The 18427-nt window shown below is 41.4% G+C and overlaps 1 protein-coding gene across 3 annotated transcripts in view; it reads right to left on the bottom strand.

The window, feature by feature from the left end:
- The window catches only part of fgf12a (fibroblast growth factor 12a), a 31603-nt gene extending 21994 nt beyond the window's left edge, over positions 1–9609 (bottom strand). For 2 of the 3 annotated variants that reach the window (XM_026148776.1, XM_026148777.1), the window contains exon 1: positions 2084–2806. In XM_026148776.1, coding sequence (XP_026004561.1) covers positions 2084–2174 — 91 coding nt within the window. In that variant the 5' untranslated portion in view covers positions 2175–2806. Of the gene's footprint in view, positions 1–2083; positions 2807–9337 lie in introns of those variants that run through there. The other variant, XM_026148778.1, reaches the window with a different exon arrangement.
- Positions 9610–18427: the final 8818 nt, after the last annotated feature.

Below are 18427 nucleotides of genomic sequence, written 5' to 3'. Positions count from 1 at the left end.
CGTCCTTCTACTGTGCCGTGGAACCCTTACTGATATATTTTACCCACTGCTCCTATTTCAATATATCGGCTGCTGCGACATTATTATGGGACATTATAAACCGTTCATATTTAATGCAGTAGTTTGCAGTAGTTTACAACACCCGAGTGTGTTTGTTTTGTTCACACCATAGCCCTAAGCAGCACACTTCCAAGACTGGAGACAAAGAGGGAAAACTTTAACACCACAAAAGCCAGGTGCAAATCTGATACTACAAAGGAAAGCAGGTGCAAACATTTAAGCCTGCTCACACACACATAGTTCACCAGAAGTCCCTACGGGGTGAATTTTGCGCCTAAAAATGAAATGTTTAATACTTCACTTCCTGCTCCTTGTTGCTTCCATGATCTTATACTGTTCAGACTGTAGGAGAGAATGATGCAATGAGATTGCCATGCAAAATGCAGACTTTGGCAACTTTGTATAGAAAGTTAAATCAATTAAATGGCTTTGTTTCACTTTCTATGGACAATGTTTTTGAGTTATTCTGAAGTTATCAGAGAGAAAAATGGGGAAAAAATGCTGCCAGCATGGCAGCATCACTCAAAACTCATACTTCCCTTATATTTTAGCTGTAATTGGAAATGAAACTGTCTGAGCCATACCACCATAATAATATAAATACAGAAAATCAAACATTAACCTTCAAAATGATTGAAAAAGTCCAAGGTTTAAACAAACTATTTATCTGAAGCAATTTGATCTTATAACGATCCTTAACTCAATCCACACAGTCATGCTTCGCAGCACATGGGTGTCATTTCAACACCCATGTGCTGACTCATAAAGTTTTGATTGAGGTCAAAGGGTTCATCTAACAGTGAGCACAGATGCAGAATAAGGACTGATAGTGCTTCATATCCGAGTCCTACAGATCCCAGGGTGCATGCTGCTTTTGGTCCAACTACCTCAGAGGAATCAACTGTGCTTAATGGAGTTTCTAATTGTCTGCCCTGAATTTCCAAACTGCTCCAGCTGAGAGCCTACGTACTGCAAGTGACAAGAGGAGGTGTTGCATTTGTTTCCCAGTAACAAAAAAAAACTTCTGGTTTTCACTGGCAATACTGGGGAATTCTCCACGCCTATGGAGACAGTAGATCTGTGTTATGAATGAACAACAGCAGCATTGCAGTGAATTGCCTGAGACATGACTAGAGGACATGGCAGGGATCTTAGGCTTGTTGCCAAAGACTGATAAGTGGTGGCTGTGTGTGGGCTTGTGTGTGTGCTTATGCATGTCATTGCAGTTTTGTATCCTCAAGTGGTCTTTTTCATATATACAAATTCTAAGCTGCATAGGTTTCGTTAAAAAAAAAAAAAGCTGTATACATATCTATTAAAGTAGTTAAAGCTACAGTGGTACTTTTGGGGACTTTCAGAGGGGTCTTCGAATTTAATTTAATTAGGCCTAACCTCATACCAAAAAACATGTACCAGTGAAGCGCAGAGGGAGTTGAGTAGTTTTAAACTGAGTTTGTACTGTATCTAATTGTACAAAATGCAATCAACCAACCAACCAATCAATCAATGTGGCTTGGCATATACAAAAAAAAGAAAGAAAAAAAACTCTGACTGGAACAGGAGCCTTTCTGTTGTGGCGCTATCCGTGGTGCTGGTCGTTTGGGGCCCTGAAGGAGCGCTGCTTCTCCAGGCCCCTGAACTTTAATGACTTGATCCCTGCATTATCCATTTTTGGCCCGCTTCAGTTGCACCACTAGAAACAAATATAGCACGGGCTTGTACAGTATCAGGACCCCTCTCCTCTCCAGAGTAGTGCGACTTACAGCTGACTGCCAGCAGCTATCCGCGACGGCCGAAGACTGCACAGAAAACTCAGGACAGACGCGAGGAGCACAAGGAGAGCCTCCCTCCACTGCAGACTCGGAAGATGTTACTCACACACACTCTGGTGTTTAATAAAACCACTCATCCCCTCCTCCCCTTCTCTATAAATCCCCCCTTTCCTTTCCCTTTCCCCTTTTCTTTTATCACTCAAGAGAGAAAGCATGCAAAGCAAAGACAGCTATAATGCTATGTCTCTCACCGTTGGTGATTGTGGTCGACTTCGATCGTTGTCCACAGAAACACTGCAGCATATGCGCTCCTTTCTGAAGGAATGGCCTCAGAATCCTCATTGATTTGGGTTGATGGGAGCCTTCCTCAATCCAAACAATCGGACAACGCTATCACAACACAGCAGGGTCAGGCAGCATAGCGTAGCCAGCCAGCCTTTCTCTACTGGCTCTCACAGCAGCCCCTCAAAACGCCGGAAGGGCACAGTCTGCAGGACAAATTACGCTAAAACGAGGCATCTTGAGTGATTCCCCCCTCTCTCGCTCTCTCTAACCCTCTAACTCTCTCTGTCTTTCCTCTTCTTGTCCACCGACGGTCATTCGCGTTCACGGCACACTCCTCTTCCGCCACAGCAGGCAACGCAAGGACGTTACAATGTGCTCTTAATTGTACACCCCCCTCCTCCTCCTGCCTCCGCGTCTTTACCAGCAGCGGACGTAATAGCAGAAAAGAAGATGGGAAGGGGGAGAGAGAGAGTGAAGATTGAAAGAGAGAAAGAGAGAGAGAGCGCACGCCAAAGTTAAACTGCAGGGGTAAGTGGCAGGCCACGAGTGAGGTAATGCGGAGCTGACAGCTAAAAAGCGACAAAGGCTGCACGATCCGAAGCTTTGGCCGCACAGATGTTGGACTCCGAGAGCCAGTAGTTTTCCTCTTTCTTTTTTTTACCCCCTTCTACGTTTTCACAAATCACCGGGAAGAAGCGGACAACGTCAGCTGCAGGCCATCGCTTTGAAGTCAATGATGTTTTGCGATGCGTGAGAGTAGCAGAAAGTTTATGGCTCAGTCACTGCTTATGAAAGAGTGAGTAACGGTAAATGACTGGTTCGTATATAGCGCCTTTCTACTCTTCTGAGCACTCAAAGCGCATTCACACCCATTAGCACAAGCACATTTTTCTAAGTGCTTTCTAGCTAACATTCACACACATTTATACACCGTAGAGCAATTTGGGGTTAGTATCTTGCTAGGGACTAGGGGAAGCCGGGAATCAAACCACCAACCTTGCGATCAGTAGATGACCTGCCTGAGCTACAGCCACCCCAACAATGGCCACCGAAGTGTCCTTCCAAGTGCGGCAGCAGTGCGTTTGTTATTTCGCTAAATTCCATATATGGATTTGATATAGATCAGCATATACGCTTTAAGCTGATCATGACTTTGTGAAAAGTGTAAATCTTTCTCCTGAATGCAACAGGAACAGTGTGCAGAAACAACGAGAGCAAGAACAATAGAAGTAACCAGTTTGGTTTCGCTACAGCACTTTGCGTGGAAGATCTCGGAGTCCCACTGCGTCTTTTGTTAATGCGTGAAAGTGAAAAGTCAGCTGCTAAATCAGGGAAAGTCAATTCCAGGATGAGGATTTGTTGGAACATCACAGTGTGGCGTAAATGCGGTCCCGAACTGAATTAGGTACTTGCAATACTGGACAGTGGAGTTGTGACTCTATAAAAAGCCTTTGCATATATTTTATATCACACTATATCTCCAGATGACACTCACCGTGTGCACTTCAAGCTCTAATGACCTTAAAATGTGTTTTCAGTTATGACTCACTATCCAAACGAGAAGGTTCACGATCTCATTACGCATTTTGACCCATGATGACTAGAGCGCTATGTGCCATTTTCAACACCAGGTGGTGCCATAGCATAAACCATTAAAATTAAAGCGAGCATATCCAAGTAGAAGAGAGTTGCCTATAGATACTCAAATTGCTAAAACATTAACACTAGATTTGCACAAGACAAAACAAATTAAAGAGGATGCTGGGTTTTATTTTATTTTTCCAAGTCACCAGTCAGCCAAACAAACACTATGCCAATCTCTGCCGTCTCATTCAGCACACTGCTAAAAAGTACTTTACAGTATATACTGCAACATTTTACTATATTTCAAAACCTAATTCTTGTGCTCATGTGACATTGCACCACAAGGACAATGAGATATATGATTACAGCTACCATGGGAACATTCCCTCGCTATGTAAAATCTACACAATGAACATAACAGGACGTTATAGGTCAGCAAAATGCCTCAACAACAGCATCCACATGCAAATAAGGAAAGGTCAGAGAGGAATAAAGAGAGAATGGGTAGAGGGTGCAGGGAGCTGGCATCAGACCCAGAGTTACAGACTTGGTGATGGTGCTGTACTGTACACTCAGCTTTCACTATACTGTACCACTGCAGAGTCAATCGCTAGTTGCTAAAGAGCCAAAGAAGGTATGAGGGGAGGAATAGAGATGAAACGGGGGCTATAGCGCAGAGGGAACGTGAAGTGACAAAAACGCACTGTAGTTGAGGCAACACTTTAGCATCCAAACAAAATCTATTATTAATTATGCTAATTAAAAATGTAGTTTTAGTTTTAATGTGTTTGTCCCAGGGACAAAATTGTGGAACATTTTCATTTATTAGCATCAATTTTATTTAAAAATGGACAAAACAATCACAATGACAGTCACTTAATGATGGGAGGACTTAGTGTGCCTGATTATTACTCACAAAGTAAATAAGCACTGATCTATTCCATTTCGTTAATATGACACAAGAGTTATAGCACCATGCTTCTGACACGGCATGAGATTTGTATGATAAGCTCTAATAAATATCTCATAAATGCTATGGTTTTATGGAATTCTGATATGTTTATTTACAGTCAGTTCCCTGCTACGGCTATGCTTAGCTGGTTATCATTCCATTCATTTATTGGCATTAATGTAAATATGTTCAAAGTTTTTGATACTTCACACCCTGAAATTTGCTGTCAGTTTTGATGTTTGCTTTACTTGTTTAAATCACCTGATCATCAATCTGACAGCAGTAAAACTGTCATTATCATAAGACCTGTTGTTTACAGACCTTTCAGTTTAATTTTAAAGCTTCAAAAAGAGAAAATGTGTACATTGTTTACATTTCACTTGTTCCCAATCCAACCCAGGCACTGACTGGAGAGCTCAAAGATAGAGTCGAGCCTTACAAACTTAAAAAATCCACATAAACTGGATTGTCCTACAACACATGTTGAAGTGTTTGCTTTAGTAGGATTCTTATAAAACAACAGAGCTTGTTTCTCCTCGTTTCTCCCCTAAAAAGCCCAGGAGATGTGCAAAAAAAGTGTCCTGGTTGAAGAAGACATGGAGGCAAAAAAAAGTTAAATAATCAAACTGAAAGAGATGGCAAGCTGATGGCAAGGAAAGAAACAAACAGCACAGCACAGACACTGGTCACTAAACAAAAGCATAAGTTAAAAAGTGTAAACTACCAAAAAGTACAGCTGTGCAGAAGGGCAGTACCTATGGCAGGACAGGTGGTAGGACACACCCATGGAGGCAGACATCACAGCATGTCTAGCTGTGGCCATAACACTCCTTCCCTGAAACCACTGGATGAAGTCTTCCACCGAACCACTTAACAAATTTCTGCAGATATCACTGCAGTGGTGAAAATGAGCACAAGAATGCATCTGTGTGTGTTACTTCATAAGTTTTTGAGATATTTAGCATCTTAGTTGGGTTTAGCTTAGTAATAACCAAATCACATGGGCTTTACAGCTTTAGATCATCTTTATTTCTATTAAAAAATATGAATCCTTTAATAAAGACAGGGCCTAGCATTGAATGACCATTGATTATAACAGAACAAAGACATTAAAAAATAAATTAGTAAATACATTAACCAAAGGCTTAAACCCCTTTACATCTGAATATGAGCAAGAGGTGTCTATATTACATTTAAGTACAGAGTTTAGTGCAACAAATAAATCCCTGTTTAAAATTACTGCAAGGATGACTCAGTTGTTTATAAGTGTTTGCAGCAAAGCTGCCCACAGCGGGGCATGATGGATGATGGATGAGAAAAACATTTCAAAACATATGAAAAATCCACTTAGTTATTTAATACTTGGTGCACAAAGGTCATGTTAAGGCATCAAACACCTGGGTCTTCATTTGACAATTTTAAATGGTTGTCTTATCAGAATTAAGTTGTGACCAGTGATATTAAATATTTTAGCCTGTTTAGTAAAAATCACATTCTCTTTTGTACACATTCAACATTTTCACTAGCATTCCAACAATCTAGTTTTTACTTTAGTGCAATACAAAATATGCCATCAACTGTGAGTAGATATGTCAGCCATGCACAATTAGGCCACTAAGCATCCTCAGAAACAGAAAACTGTGGTGTGGCACTATGACACAGGACACACCACCTTGAGCTTATTGCATGTATCATTTTATAGGCCTATATAAACTGATAAAGTAGTTTGCAAGTCTGCTTGGTACAAAAGCACAGTTACAACTAGTACTACTACTAGAAGGCTAGCCTTATTAGCAGTGCTAACACTCATCTAAACGAAGAGAACAATCAAAAACCTTCCATCACAAATAGTGAAGTTCTTGACTTTCCTTAAAATTCATATGCCATAAATAAAGCTAATGTTGCCAGTTCTGTATTAACTGAAATTCAAATTTTACTTCCAGTGCATCATATGTGCTTTAGTTATTTGGAAATGTAATGGACGCTTCAAATCAAACTCGGTCTATCTGTATTTAATTTTCATTTTGAAGTAGAAATTAAGGCTTTTACTTGCTTTTAAAATATCATATAAATAGTCAGCAGTGATGCATAATATAGTGTAATATCGTACATCTTTGGCTGAGGGTAAATAATAATAGCATATATGTTGTTTTTGTAAGCTGCTTTGACAGCAACACAATAACTTTATTCTACCAGACAAAACTTTTGCAGAAACTACAGATGCCAATAAATCATTTCTGTGTGGAAATCTATTGCCATCTCTATAGTTAAATATTACAACAATATTTATTAATGGGCAGTTAAAATAACCTATACAAAGATAAACAGTCACAGATTTGAGAAGATATTTAAATGCACAAAACCCCAGAGTCACTGCTGATGGTTATTACTGTTTGCTGAAATTCTAGTATTCTGCAAAGCTTAAAGAAACAGTGCTTTTTAAATCAACACTGTTTCAAAACTGTTTATGGTTGCAACAAGTAATGCTGCCAAACACCTTTCTGCTGAATGACAAGTGTGCAAACTTGAGGTTAGCGGCTCAATTTGACCGTAGGACAACAACAACACACTTGTGGCAGATTGCACAGAGATAACTGAGATTTTTGTATTTATTCATTATTATTTCTTTATTTAATTACAGGCATGTGGGTGGCAATCACTCAAAGCCGCCTATTGTTTTCAGCTTTGCGTTGATTGTTTTGGTCACATCTACAGCAAATTAACACCCACCAAAGCATCCATGTAAACGCAATCATCAGCATAAAACAACATTTTTATACAAGCACCATACTTAAGTTGAGGAACCGTGAGCTGATGTTCTACTTTATATGAGATCACACTTCAGGGAATCAACCCATGCCATGCACAGAGAGAAACGACAATAGCATCCAACACATGTCAGCATAAAAAACTACAACCAAACAATGCAATCACTTAATTTAGTAATAAACCAGTGATGAGAGGTGATGCATCTGAAAACAGTGACAGTTCAAACTACACTTCCACAGATTTAGTACATATGCACAGGAAAAACTTCAATTGAGAGGTTGGTGGTGGTTGTAACTGCTTCGTTAGGTGATAAACACTAGAGATCCCAGAGTGGGTTGAAAAAGGTTTATACCAGAATCGGTCTAGCAAAGACTCTAGTTCGACCCACTGGACAGCTTTGGAAAATATGAGGGAGAATATAAATTTTTGTCTTTAAACATTAAATATAATAGATTTTACAGACATTCATAATACACCAGTGTAATCAAGTGCTAGATAAACCATTACATGAGAGAAACAAGCCTGTATTTCCTGTATCTACTACAAAAAATAAATATTTTTTACGGTGTGTCACCAGTAAAATAAAGAAATAAAATAGGACATTTTCTGCAAGTTAACAAATAACTTTCACTATCTTTCATTTATTTTAAAAATGTAAGCCCAAAGACTTGTGCTGACAGATTTCTTTCAATAATTACAGCAGCATATCTTTGCCAAGTAAAAGAACCTCACACTTCGTTTTCTTATATTGATTTTTACCGTTTTGGCCAACTTAAAAACAAAGTAGGCTGTTTGTGGCCCACGATGTAAGATTAGTTTAATATCCGTGCTCCAAATGATGTAAGTGGAATCTAAACTGTGCACTTGGCATGAAACCTGCTTTTCCCCACTACTTTTATAGGCTTTTTTGCTATGTTACCACACTTTGCTTTGGAACAACTCTGAGCGAAACAGGCCAATGTGACCCTGCCTGAAGGTTACCCTACTTAAACAAGGGCACTCTGTCCCTAATCCAAATATATTTTACACAGGGAACACCCCCCTTTGTGCTTTAACCCCCATGTGTCTTAAAAAAAACTAAAAAAAAAAAAAACCTCCACAACATAAAGACAATGAAGCACATCACTGTTTAGAGTGAAACGCCTTTAAGGACATCTAGCTTTTCAGGGAGCAGACTCAGCATCCAGCAGGTGTAAACTGCAGCCTCTCTACCCATTACTGGTAAAGTTGAAAAGCTTTGTCAACAACACGCATGCTAATCGTTCAGGGAACACTGCCGCCGCTGCACGGAGAACAGCAGAGCAGTCGTTTCACCGCAAAAAAAAAAGTGGAGAGGCAGCAGTTTTTGTCTAAATCAGCTGACAGCACTGACAGAGTAAAGACGCTATAGGAGAAGGGAGACCAAACCTTTTACCATGCGCAGCAGCCTGCTTGAAAACAACCAAAGCCTAATGTAATATTTACACTGGTTCTATAAATGTATATGTGCACTGCATATGTGATTTGCAGTCCTTATAATGTTAAATTATGACCAGTGCTGGGGAGTTTAGGGTGCACACTGGGGTTGCAGAGTGTATGCTTGGGGTGACAAAACTATAAGAGGCAGTAGACTGAGCGAGAGAGTCTGGATACAGCAGCAGTAGCAGCATCGCCCTGCAGCACTGAACCATGTGGTGAGGATGTGTGGTTGGTTATGGCGTGTGCAGGATATCTTGCGCATCCACTGGGTCAAATTCGTGCCCATATTCAAAAAGTGTATTTTTTTTCCTTTTTTTTAGAGTTTTTGTTTGGCTTTTTCTGACGTTGCGCAGTCCGTGCTTAAATAGTCAAATCCATTAAACACTGCGTCTGAACAACTACCCAAGCAAAATGTGCTAGTAAATTATTCATAAAGAAGCACGTGGAAGTTTCTTACCGGCGTTTTTGTCACCCATGTCCTCTTGTGGTGCCGAAGTTGGATACTGCCGATGCGGACTATGCGTTCGCCGCGTGCGCGCTCTCTTCTTCCGTCAGGACAGCTGAGAAGAGGGAGGCAAGTTGGTTGTTTCAAGTAAGCCTAATATTATTTTCAACTGTATTTTTTTTTCTTTTCCCCCCCAAATGAGATCCTTCTAGGACCCCTACTTGGCCGGAGACACACCGAGTGCAGAGCTCTCGAGTGAGCTCACACATTGGTGCTTCTGAGAGTTTCTGAGTAAGGTGGACTGGTGGCTCAGGTAAAGAGTGAGTGAGGGAGGGGGCGGGACTTTTCAGGAGGAGATGCAGAGTGTGCATTGTGCCTTGATGCAGAAATGATTTGGCATGCAGCAGAGAAATGGTTATAATGAATGAACTGTTTCATTGCGAGAGGATGAGTTCTGCCTTCTCGTCTGTTCATCTGTCCTCAACTCCAAAGCAATCGACATAGCAACCAGGCTTCCCCCCTTTTTTCTTTCTGTTTTTTACTGTTTTTAGGGAGATTGTTTTATATACATATCAATTTTTTATACCTTTCTGCAAAAGAAAAATGGAAATTATGCAGGAATATTTTCACTGCAGCTGAATATTTCAGGGTTTTGTTTCGGTTTTTATATATTTATTTATTGGGACCATTTGAGGGCAAATGTACCCCATAAATTCAATTCTCTTTCATATTTTGAACGGATCTCTGCAAAATTAAGAGCCCCTCCCTCCCACAGTTGCTGACCACGTAATGTACATGTTGTATTACTTGTTGCAAAGGTATATGATATTTTTGCTGAGAGACATTAATATTTAATGAATGAATCAGATCAATAACTGTGTCCTGAGCATTTGACGCTTTATTGTGCCTGTTATTTGATTATACTGCAGCAGAATTATGATAGATACACAGAACAGTGAACACAAAGGCTGTGCATTCAGAGTGAGCTGTTTCAGTGTAAACTAGTGTTGTGTAATGAAATCACGTCATCATGAACTGCCAGGACAGATATGTGCACAAAGGCACAGTCTGTGAGTAAGAGTACGCTGCTTTCACCTTTATTCAAGTGCCGCTCTTGTTCTGTGATGAGTGTTTTTTTCTATCCCTTGTGAAATAAAAAGGAAACACACACACAAACAGATTTGTTGTATTCCTATTAATCAGTAGGAGTACTGGAAGGTTGATGTTGTTGTGTTTTGTTGCTGTCCTCTGTTATTTTGTGCAAAACCAACATTAGCACTGAAATCCCAAGTCTTCAATTCACACAGCATGATTCTGTCTATCAACCGAACGAGAAGAATACCACAATCCTGCACTGAGTCTCAAAATGTATGCAGTGAAAAAAAACAGAAAACAACTAGTGTGGTATCATCTAACTGGTCCATTGATCAGTGTCTTGGAAAGGGCCCTGTCAGCACTCTGATGGGACGCTATGACAACAGCTAGAGTTTCCTATGATGGTATAAAAAGAATGAGCTGCTGGTATAAGATGTTTCTAGCCTTTGAGCTGTAATAGAAACCTGAAGGCCAAATGACGTTCCGCGTCATGCCTCCGCCTGTAGCTCCAAATCACAGTGCAAAGCCGGGAGGTTGAATGTCAGATTGGCTTTAATATTTTCTCCATGTGGTCACAGTTACAGTGGCACGAGAGGCCGTCATACGTGAATGAAAAGTTGCTCTGATTTCAGACGTTATGCTTCCTGTCACATGTGCCGGGGACTGGCTGCCCTGCTGCCGACACAGGTGAATCCTGGCGGGCGTCAGTTCACAGCAAATCAATGAGAGGACCTGAAAGAGAACACCTCTGCTGGGGGGGAAATGGACTGCATTGATCAGAAAGACACCTAAAGTCTTCTACAGATTCAGAGAGAGCTTTGTATGTGTGTTCATCTCTTTAATGAAAAACCAAATGAGCAACAGCTTTAAGTTTACTCTTTGACGCCTGAAATATTCATGCTTTTCACCCTCCTTTTTTGTCTACTCTCTTACCTCTCCCATCCGGTCTCTCTGCCTGTCTCCTATCCCTTCCTTCCTCTCCTTTCTTCATCTCTCCTCCCCTAACTCCTCTCTTGTGTATCTCTGTGTCCTCCCCTGCCCCAGACCTGCACCCATAGGATATCATCTAACTTGGCAGTGTGTCCTTGCCCCATACAGTGGCAAAGGCATGCTGCTGTCCCTGCCTTTGTACACAATATCTTTGTCCTGAAACACCTACACACCCTGTTCCCTCTGTATGACTATATAATTTTCTCGCAGAAGTCAGATTGTATTATAATGTACCCAGGAGATGCATTGTCTGCTTCACTTAAGATGAATCGCTTGTGTGCCCCATCAGTCCTACCTTTTAACTCTTTCTCTGGCTTTCTCTGTGCAGTATTGTGTAGAGCTATAACAGCCCAGCAAGTGCAGATATTGCATCGGAGGAGAGCTCTCCTCTGCAGACACTGCAGTGCAGCCTTCCCGCTGCAAAATTCTCCCTTCTTCACCTATTTCTGGAGTCAGTGGCTGGCCTGGGAGAAGTTTGTGGAACTTGTCCAGATGCCAATAGCATTACCTAATGTCATCAATATTGCTCAGTTACTGTCCACGTTTTACAGTGTTTCTTGTTTTCATGAAGGCAAACTTTTGTGTATTTATAATTTAATTGGAAGAAATTGGATTTTTTTGGAAAGGAAGCGGTAAGGAAGTCTTTCATTCAATGTTTTGCTCATGTGAAAGCCTAACATGTTAATAGCTGTAGCAATCATTAGGGAAATTCTTTAAGCAGGCTCTGAAAATGTTAAATAAAAAGACAAATTCATAGAGTCATTGTCCCCCATTCTCTTAATTAGTTCAATACACGATAGGATTTTGAAAGACTGTTAGGTCCATAATGTTTTGGACAGTGACACAGCTTTTTTAATTTTACCTGTCACCACAGTGCATTTTAATTCAGACAATCAAGTTGTGGTTAAGGTGCAGACTTTCAGCTTTAATTTAAGGGGTTTAACAGAAGTAATGTATTAATTATTGGGAAAATACATCCACTTTTATACACAGTCCAGTGTTTTCAGGGGCTCAAAAGCAACTGGATAAAGTAAGGTCATTTTAAATATAAGGATACATTTTAGTACTTGGATAAAAATCCTTTGCTGTCAGTGACTGCCTGAAGTCTAGAACCCATGGACATCAGCAAAGACTGCTTCCTCCCTCGAGATGTTCAGTTGCTGCTTGTTTGTGAGTCTTTTTGTCTTTAGTTGTTTTGGAGGAAGGAAGGTTCAGGGTTTAAGTAGTCATCATCATGAGCTCATCCGATTAGAATGAGAATAAGCAGTCATCAATCATTTGCAGGTTTTGTCGTTTTATTGAATAACGGGTAAAGGAAAGAAAGACACACATGGACTGCTATCTCTCAGCTGCCGCCCCATGTGGGAGTGAAGAAAGAGTGAGGGATAGGTGAGTGCAGTCCTTATATAACGAGTGACAGGTGAGTGCAATTAAGGCCAAGCCACACCCAATCAAAGGTGAGGAAAAGAAACAAGGTGCATCTGGTGAAGTGAATGTGCTGAAAGGTGAGCCTTTACAACAGCTGCCCCCATATTTCTACTGAGAAATATGTTCAAAGGATTAGAGATGCTCTTTTTCATAAAGCGGGGGCAGAGGAATCAGACATGCTACAGGTCTAATATAGGTTCAGGGGGTCGACCTAGAGGTCGACAATGCAGGCTAGACAGTTCAGGGGGCCGACCATGTAGCCAGCGGTGGCGGCAAAGCAGGTCCAAATGCCAACCGCGTGGGATGCAGCGGCAGGCCCAGACCTGTAGACCGTTGGGCAGTTTTGCAGGTGCTGGGGGCAATGTACGGGGCTTGGCAGAGGCAGGACCAGGTGATGCAGGAGCAGGCAGCGCCCTGACCACTGGCGGAATGGCAGCCACAGGCGGTGGAACTGGTGATAGTGGCACTGCCGGTGACGACATGGGTACTGCTGATGGTAGAGTATGAGGTGGCTGAATGAATTCAGAGCCATCAGCGGACACAAGGATGTGCTGGAGCGGTTCTCCTGAACCTGAACTGGAAGATGTGAACAAACATTGGGCATGCGTGGAACTGCTCTGGGGTTGGAAGTCTGTGATTGGACCTTGGAGTGTCCATCCTAAGCGGGTTTTGACTGCTGCAGGAGATCCAAATGGTCCATGTCTAACTGGTGCAATAGGCGTAATAAGGTGGGTATGATCAGAGCCTATGAGCAGTAGTGGAGCTGCTTTGTTAATAAAGGTTAATGGGATACCTTGAAGATGCTTGTATCTCCGTTGAAGAGAGGATACGGGGTAGGTGTGGTCTGAAAGTGCTAAGTGACTTGTAGCGAAGGCATTATTAATTGTGTAAGTTTTCGCTGGATGTGCGATGGGAGAAATCTGGAAACTTACACAAGAACCTTGAATAGTTTCAACTTCTTGATGGACAGTTCTGAGTGATAATTTTTCAGCTTCCCCAGTTAGGTGGAGATGCTTAGCTGCAGATGTCAGAAGCATGGTACGTTGGGAACCATCATCAAGTATTGCATATGTTTCTAGGGTTCTTTTGCCATTACGCAAGAGCACTTTTACAACCTTTAATAGTACACTAGGACAATTGCTAGGTCTATCAAAGTACAGTGTCCTCACTACAGGATTAGTTCCAGTTCTAGGTCTCTGATTCACCTCACATAGGATCTGTAGATGTCTTTTCATGCAGGTGGCACATGCTTTCCTCAGATCACACTTCGCAGCCTGATGAGTTCTAGCACAATGCCAACACCGTTTGTTTCTCTTTATCCAGTTTATTTTCTCATCCTTTGTCTTGTTAATGAACTCAGGGCACTTGCTAATGTGGTGTTCAGGTGAGCAGCAATATGCAAATCTTGCCTTAGTCATTATGATGGGTTGTGCTGCCTGTACAGGATCGAATGCATTTGTCCCATGTAATATTGTTTTGAGTGGAGAGGTGTACTTATGGGCAGGTCGTGGCTGGTTAAAGGATGAAACAGGACTGTCCTTTCTTGGTTGACACTTGCATTCCATTTGCAACCAGGATGAGAACAAAGGTAAGTCATACATCATATCTCCTTGTTCCCTGTAAATGTGCCGTTTGAAGCGACTGGAATGCTCTGCGGGCAACTTTTCAAGTAGGCGATCGACATGGGAGCCACAATTTAGTGGTCTAGGCAAACCACTTGAAGGAACTGCAGCATCTAATATTGTTGAATTAGGGAAAGGAGGGCTAGCAGCCAGAACTGCACCAGAGTGACAGCTAACCTGGGGGGGCTGAGAGGGTGATTGACATGTTGCTAGATCAATCACTGGGAACTGCTCATGTTGCTGATGTGTTTGGGGAATGGCTTGCAAACCGCAAACAGAGGATTTGCTTTCATCAGATGAGACAGTGTGAATTGAAGATCTGGAGGAACTGCGAGAATGGGGAGGAGATAACTGAATCATGAATTGCCTAATCTCCCTCATTGTCATCAGGAGTTCCCTCATCACCTCATCTTGATTGGTGGGTAAAGGAGCAGGGTGATGTCTCTGGTTGTCTTTCTGACTCTCTGACAGGATCTTGCAGCCCATGTGTGTCTTTGTCACTGTGCTGGTATTCTGTTTGACTCTCTGTATCACATCTAGGACTTCTACTTCCAGGATACTGAACGTCATACTGCTGCAGGTGGGCAGTAGGTCGCCTTTCACGACCGGAACGTCTCAAATCTTCAGTCAATGGCTGCTGTGTATCCATGACGCTAACGCTACTCCGGCTCGGAGGACCATGTTTTGGAGGAAGGAAGGTTCAGGGTTTACGTAGTCATCATCATGGGCTCATCCGATTAGAATGAGAATAAGCAGTCATCAATCATTTGCAGGTTTTGTCATTTTATTGAATAACAGGTAAAGGAAAGAAAGACACACATGGACTGCTATCTCTCAGCTGCCGCCCCATGTGGGAGTGAAGAAAGAGTGAGGGATAGGTGAGTGCAGTCCTTATATAACGAGTGACAGGTGAGTGCAATTAAGGCCAAGCACCACACCCAATCAAAGGTGAGGAAAAGAAACAAGGTGCATCTGGTGAAGTGAATGTGCTGAAAGGTGAGCCTTTACAACATTAGTTTTGTCTGCAGTAACTCAAAAGCACACTCTGTTGGGCACTAACTTGGCCATTGAACAATATCCATCCCATATCTTTGCCTCGAGAAACTCTTAGGTTGCTTTTGCAGTATGCTTTGGGTCATTATCTATTTGCAATGTGAAGCATCATCCAATGCAACATTTGTCTGAATCTGAGCAGAAACCTGTACACATCCACAGAATTCATCCTCCTGCTTCTATCAGCAGTCACACGAACACTGAACACCAGCAGCAATTACCGTACATTGCCTCCACGGCGTTTGAGAAATAATGTCTCTCTCCTTCGCTATACTTTTCTCTTCCCATTAATTCTGATCCAACTTCATCTTGGCTTCTTTTGTTGAAGATGAAATGCACAATGGCTCTTCAGCATGTCATTGGTGGCAACCTAAAGTTGTGAGGTCAATGTGTAGTAACTGCTCCAATACAGTTCTCTTCATCTTGTTCATCAATACTGTTGAAAGCATTTAGTTGATCCAAAATGCTGCCACGAGAGTACTGACAGGGAGAAGAAAGAGAGAGCATATTTCTCCTATACCGGCTTCTCTTCATTGGCTCCCTGTTAAATCCATAATCTAAATTAAAACCCTTCCCATCACATAAAAGGCTTCGTATAATCAGGCCCCATCTTATTTTAATGACCTTATAGTGCTGTATCACCACAGCAGAGCACTTACTTGTGGTTCCTAGAGTATTAACAGTAGAATGGGAGGCAGAACCTTCAGCTTCCAGGCCCCTCGCGCTCAACTCTTTTCACTCTCCATGTGTTTATACACCTCTCCACATTTAATTATGAGTTATTATTAATCTCTGGCTGTCTTCCACAGCGTGTCTTCCTCTCTTCACCCCCAAGCGGTTGCATCACGAGGCTGCCCCTTCCTGAGCCTGGTTCTGCCAGAGGTTTCTTCCTGTTAAAAGAGAGTTTTTCCTTCCCACCTTTGCCAAAGCGTTTGCTCACAGGGCGTTGTCTGATTGTTAGTGTTTCCCTGTATTATTGTAGGGTTTTTACCTCACAATATAAAGTGCCTTGAGGTAACGGTTGTTGTGATTTGATACTTTATAAATAAAATCGAATTCAATACTGCTGAGTGAGTGCATACATCGGTGTAACTTTGTGCTGAACATTGAGGGAGTCAAGATCTCTGTCTAAATAAATAAATAAATCTGGGTAAATTCCCAGATGATTAAACATGCAACTATTTTGCTGGTAATAACTGAACTCCGGAGTGTGTTGTAACAGAGACAGTTTATTCACAAAAATCTTCACCAAGTGTATTTACAGGCAGTGCGAGGACAGTGCTATATACAAGATGTGCGAGGACGGGTTCCAGGGCTCCAGGGAAAACAAGGGGATCACACACACGCTCACGCCAACCTCTCTCCGCTAGTGACCAGCCACCTCTTACACGCTCCACACGGGGAAACACGGGGACGAGTCTGGGGAATCTAGAACAGAGAGACAAATGTTACTTTCTGAGGCGGAAGTGTGGGAAACTAGGGCTCGACGTGTACTGACAGGAGTCAGTACAGTACTGACCCACACATATGGTTCTTACACACACACTGGACTTTCTGGACTTTGTTTTTGCACAACACTGGTCACTATATTCTTCATTTCCAGTTAATACTTGTACAGCTGCTGTTATTGTGTATATATTTATTTATATTTATATTTAGATTTCTTCATACATTCTTATATAGTTCTATATTGTGTATTGTGTATTTTGTTGTACAGTTATTTTATTTTCAACTTTAATTTATATATTTTATCTTATTCTTCCCAGTTAAATTTACCCTTCATTCTAATTTGTGTTGTACAGTTATTTCATTTTTAACCTTAATTTATATTTTATTCCTTCCTAGTTAAATTTACCCTTTTTAATTTTTCATATTTATTTCCTATCTTATTCATAGCCTTTCCTTTTTTGTTTTCTTTAGGTCACGAGCAGTTGTCCAAGCATTTCACTACATATCGTACTGTGTATGACTGTGTACGTGACAAATAAAATTTGAATTTGAATTTGAATTTGAATTTGAGTCTTCACAACAATCCAGCGTTGAACAGCTGATCTCCTCCTTCTGATATACCAGCTGGTCTGATGAGGCCCAGGTGTGCATGATCTGGGAGGGCGTGGGCCGAGGGCGTGAACCCGCCATGAGTTCCGCCCCGGCAAAACAGGGGAGGGGGAGAGAGATTGCTGATCAGTGCCTTGCCGACCCCGCAGGTCGTGACATTTTCATGTCACCTACAGATCCTTGCTGTATTTGTCAGACACTGGAGTCAGCTGTAAAGATAGTACAGTGAATATTATTGCCCTGAAATGTAGTTAAATAAACACAAAAGACGGAAAGTACAACTACCACAAACTATAAATTATATTTTGATGAAGCACTATATTTTACTGGTAAAAAATCAGCGCTGTGGATAGGCATCCAGAAGTCTAAGATACTCACACTGGAGTAAAAAAAAAATGTTTTACTGTTAAATTTTTAAATTTGCGGATATTGTAGCACATCCCATCACAAACAAACAAACAAAAACTGAATAGTTGCTACACGTGTAACAATTTAACCACTGTTGAAAGCGCTTTTGTTCTGACAAATCTGTTCGTCAATGCGCCACTAGAGGGAGCTGATTATACCAAACAAAAGAGACGCTAACAGAGGCCTGTGGAGTATTTACTGTTGCACAGCTGAACGATTATGGCAAAAATAACCTTCTATTGTATTTATAAGCATGCAAGGATTTTGACCCTTTGGTGTTGTGCAACTCTGTGTCCACCCAATAAAAATCAAACTGACAATACTAACGCCACAACTAAATATAAGATAACCAATTTAAGTTAAATAGATACTGTGAACCGAATGTATATAGTCAGACACAGCGCAAGAGCTGCCTGTAGATGCAGAATTATACAACCAAGTTACAAAT

The sequence above is a fragment of the Astatotilapia calliptera genome, chromosome 18, assembly GCF_900246225.1.
Source record: "Astatotilapia calliptera chromosome 18, fAstCal1.2, whole genome shotgun sequence".
Lineage (NCBI taxonomy): Eukaryota > Metazoa > Chordata > Actinopteri > Cichliformes > Cichlidae > Astatotilapia > Astatotilapia calliptera.
This window is presented reverse-complemented; position numbering and strand designations above follow the sequence as displayed.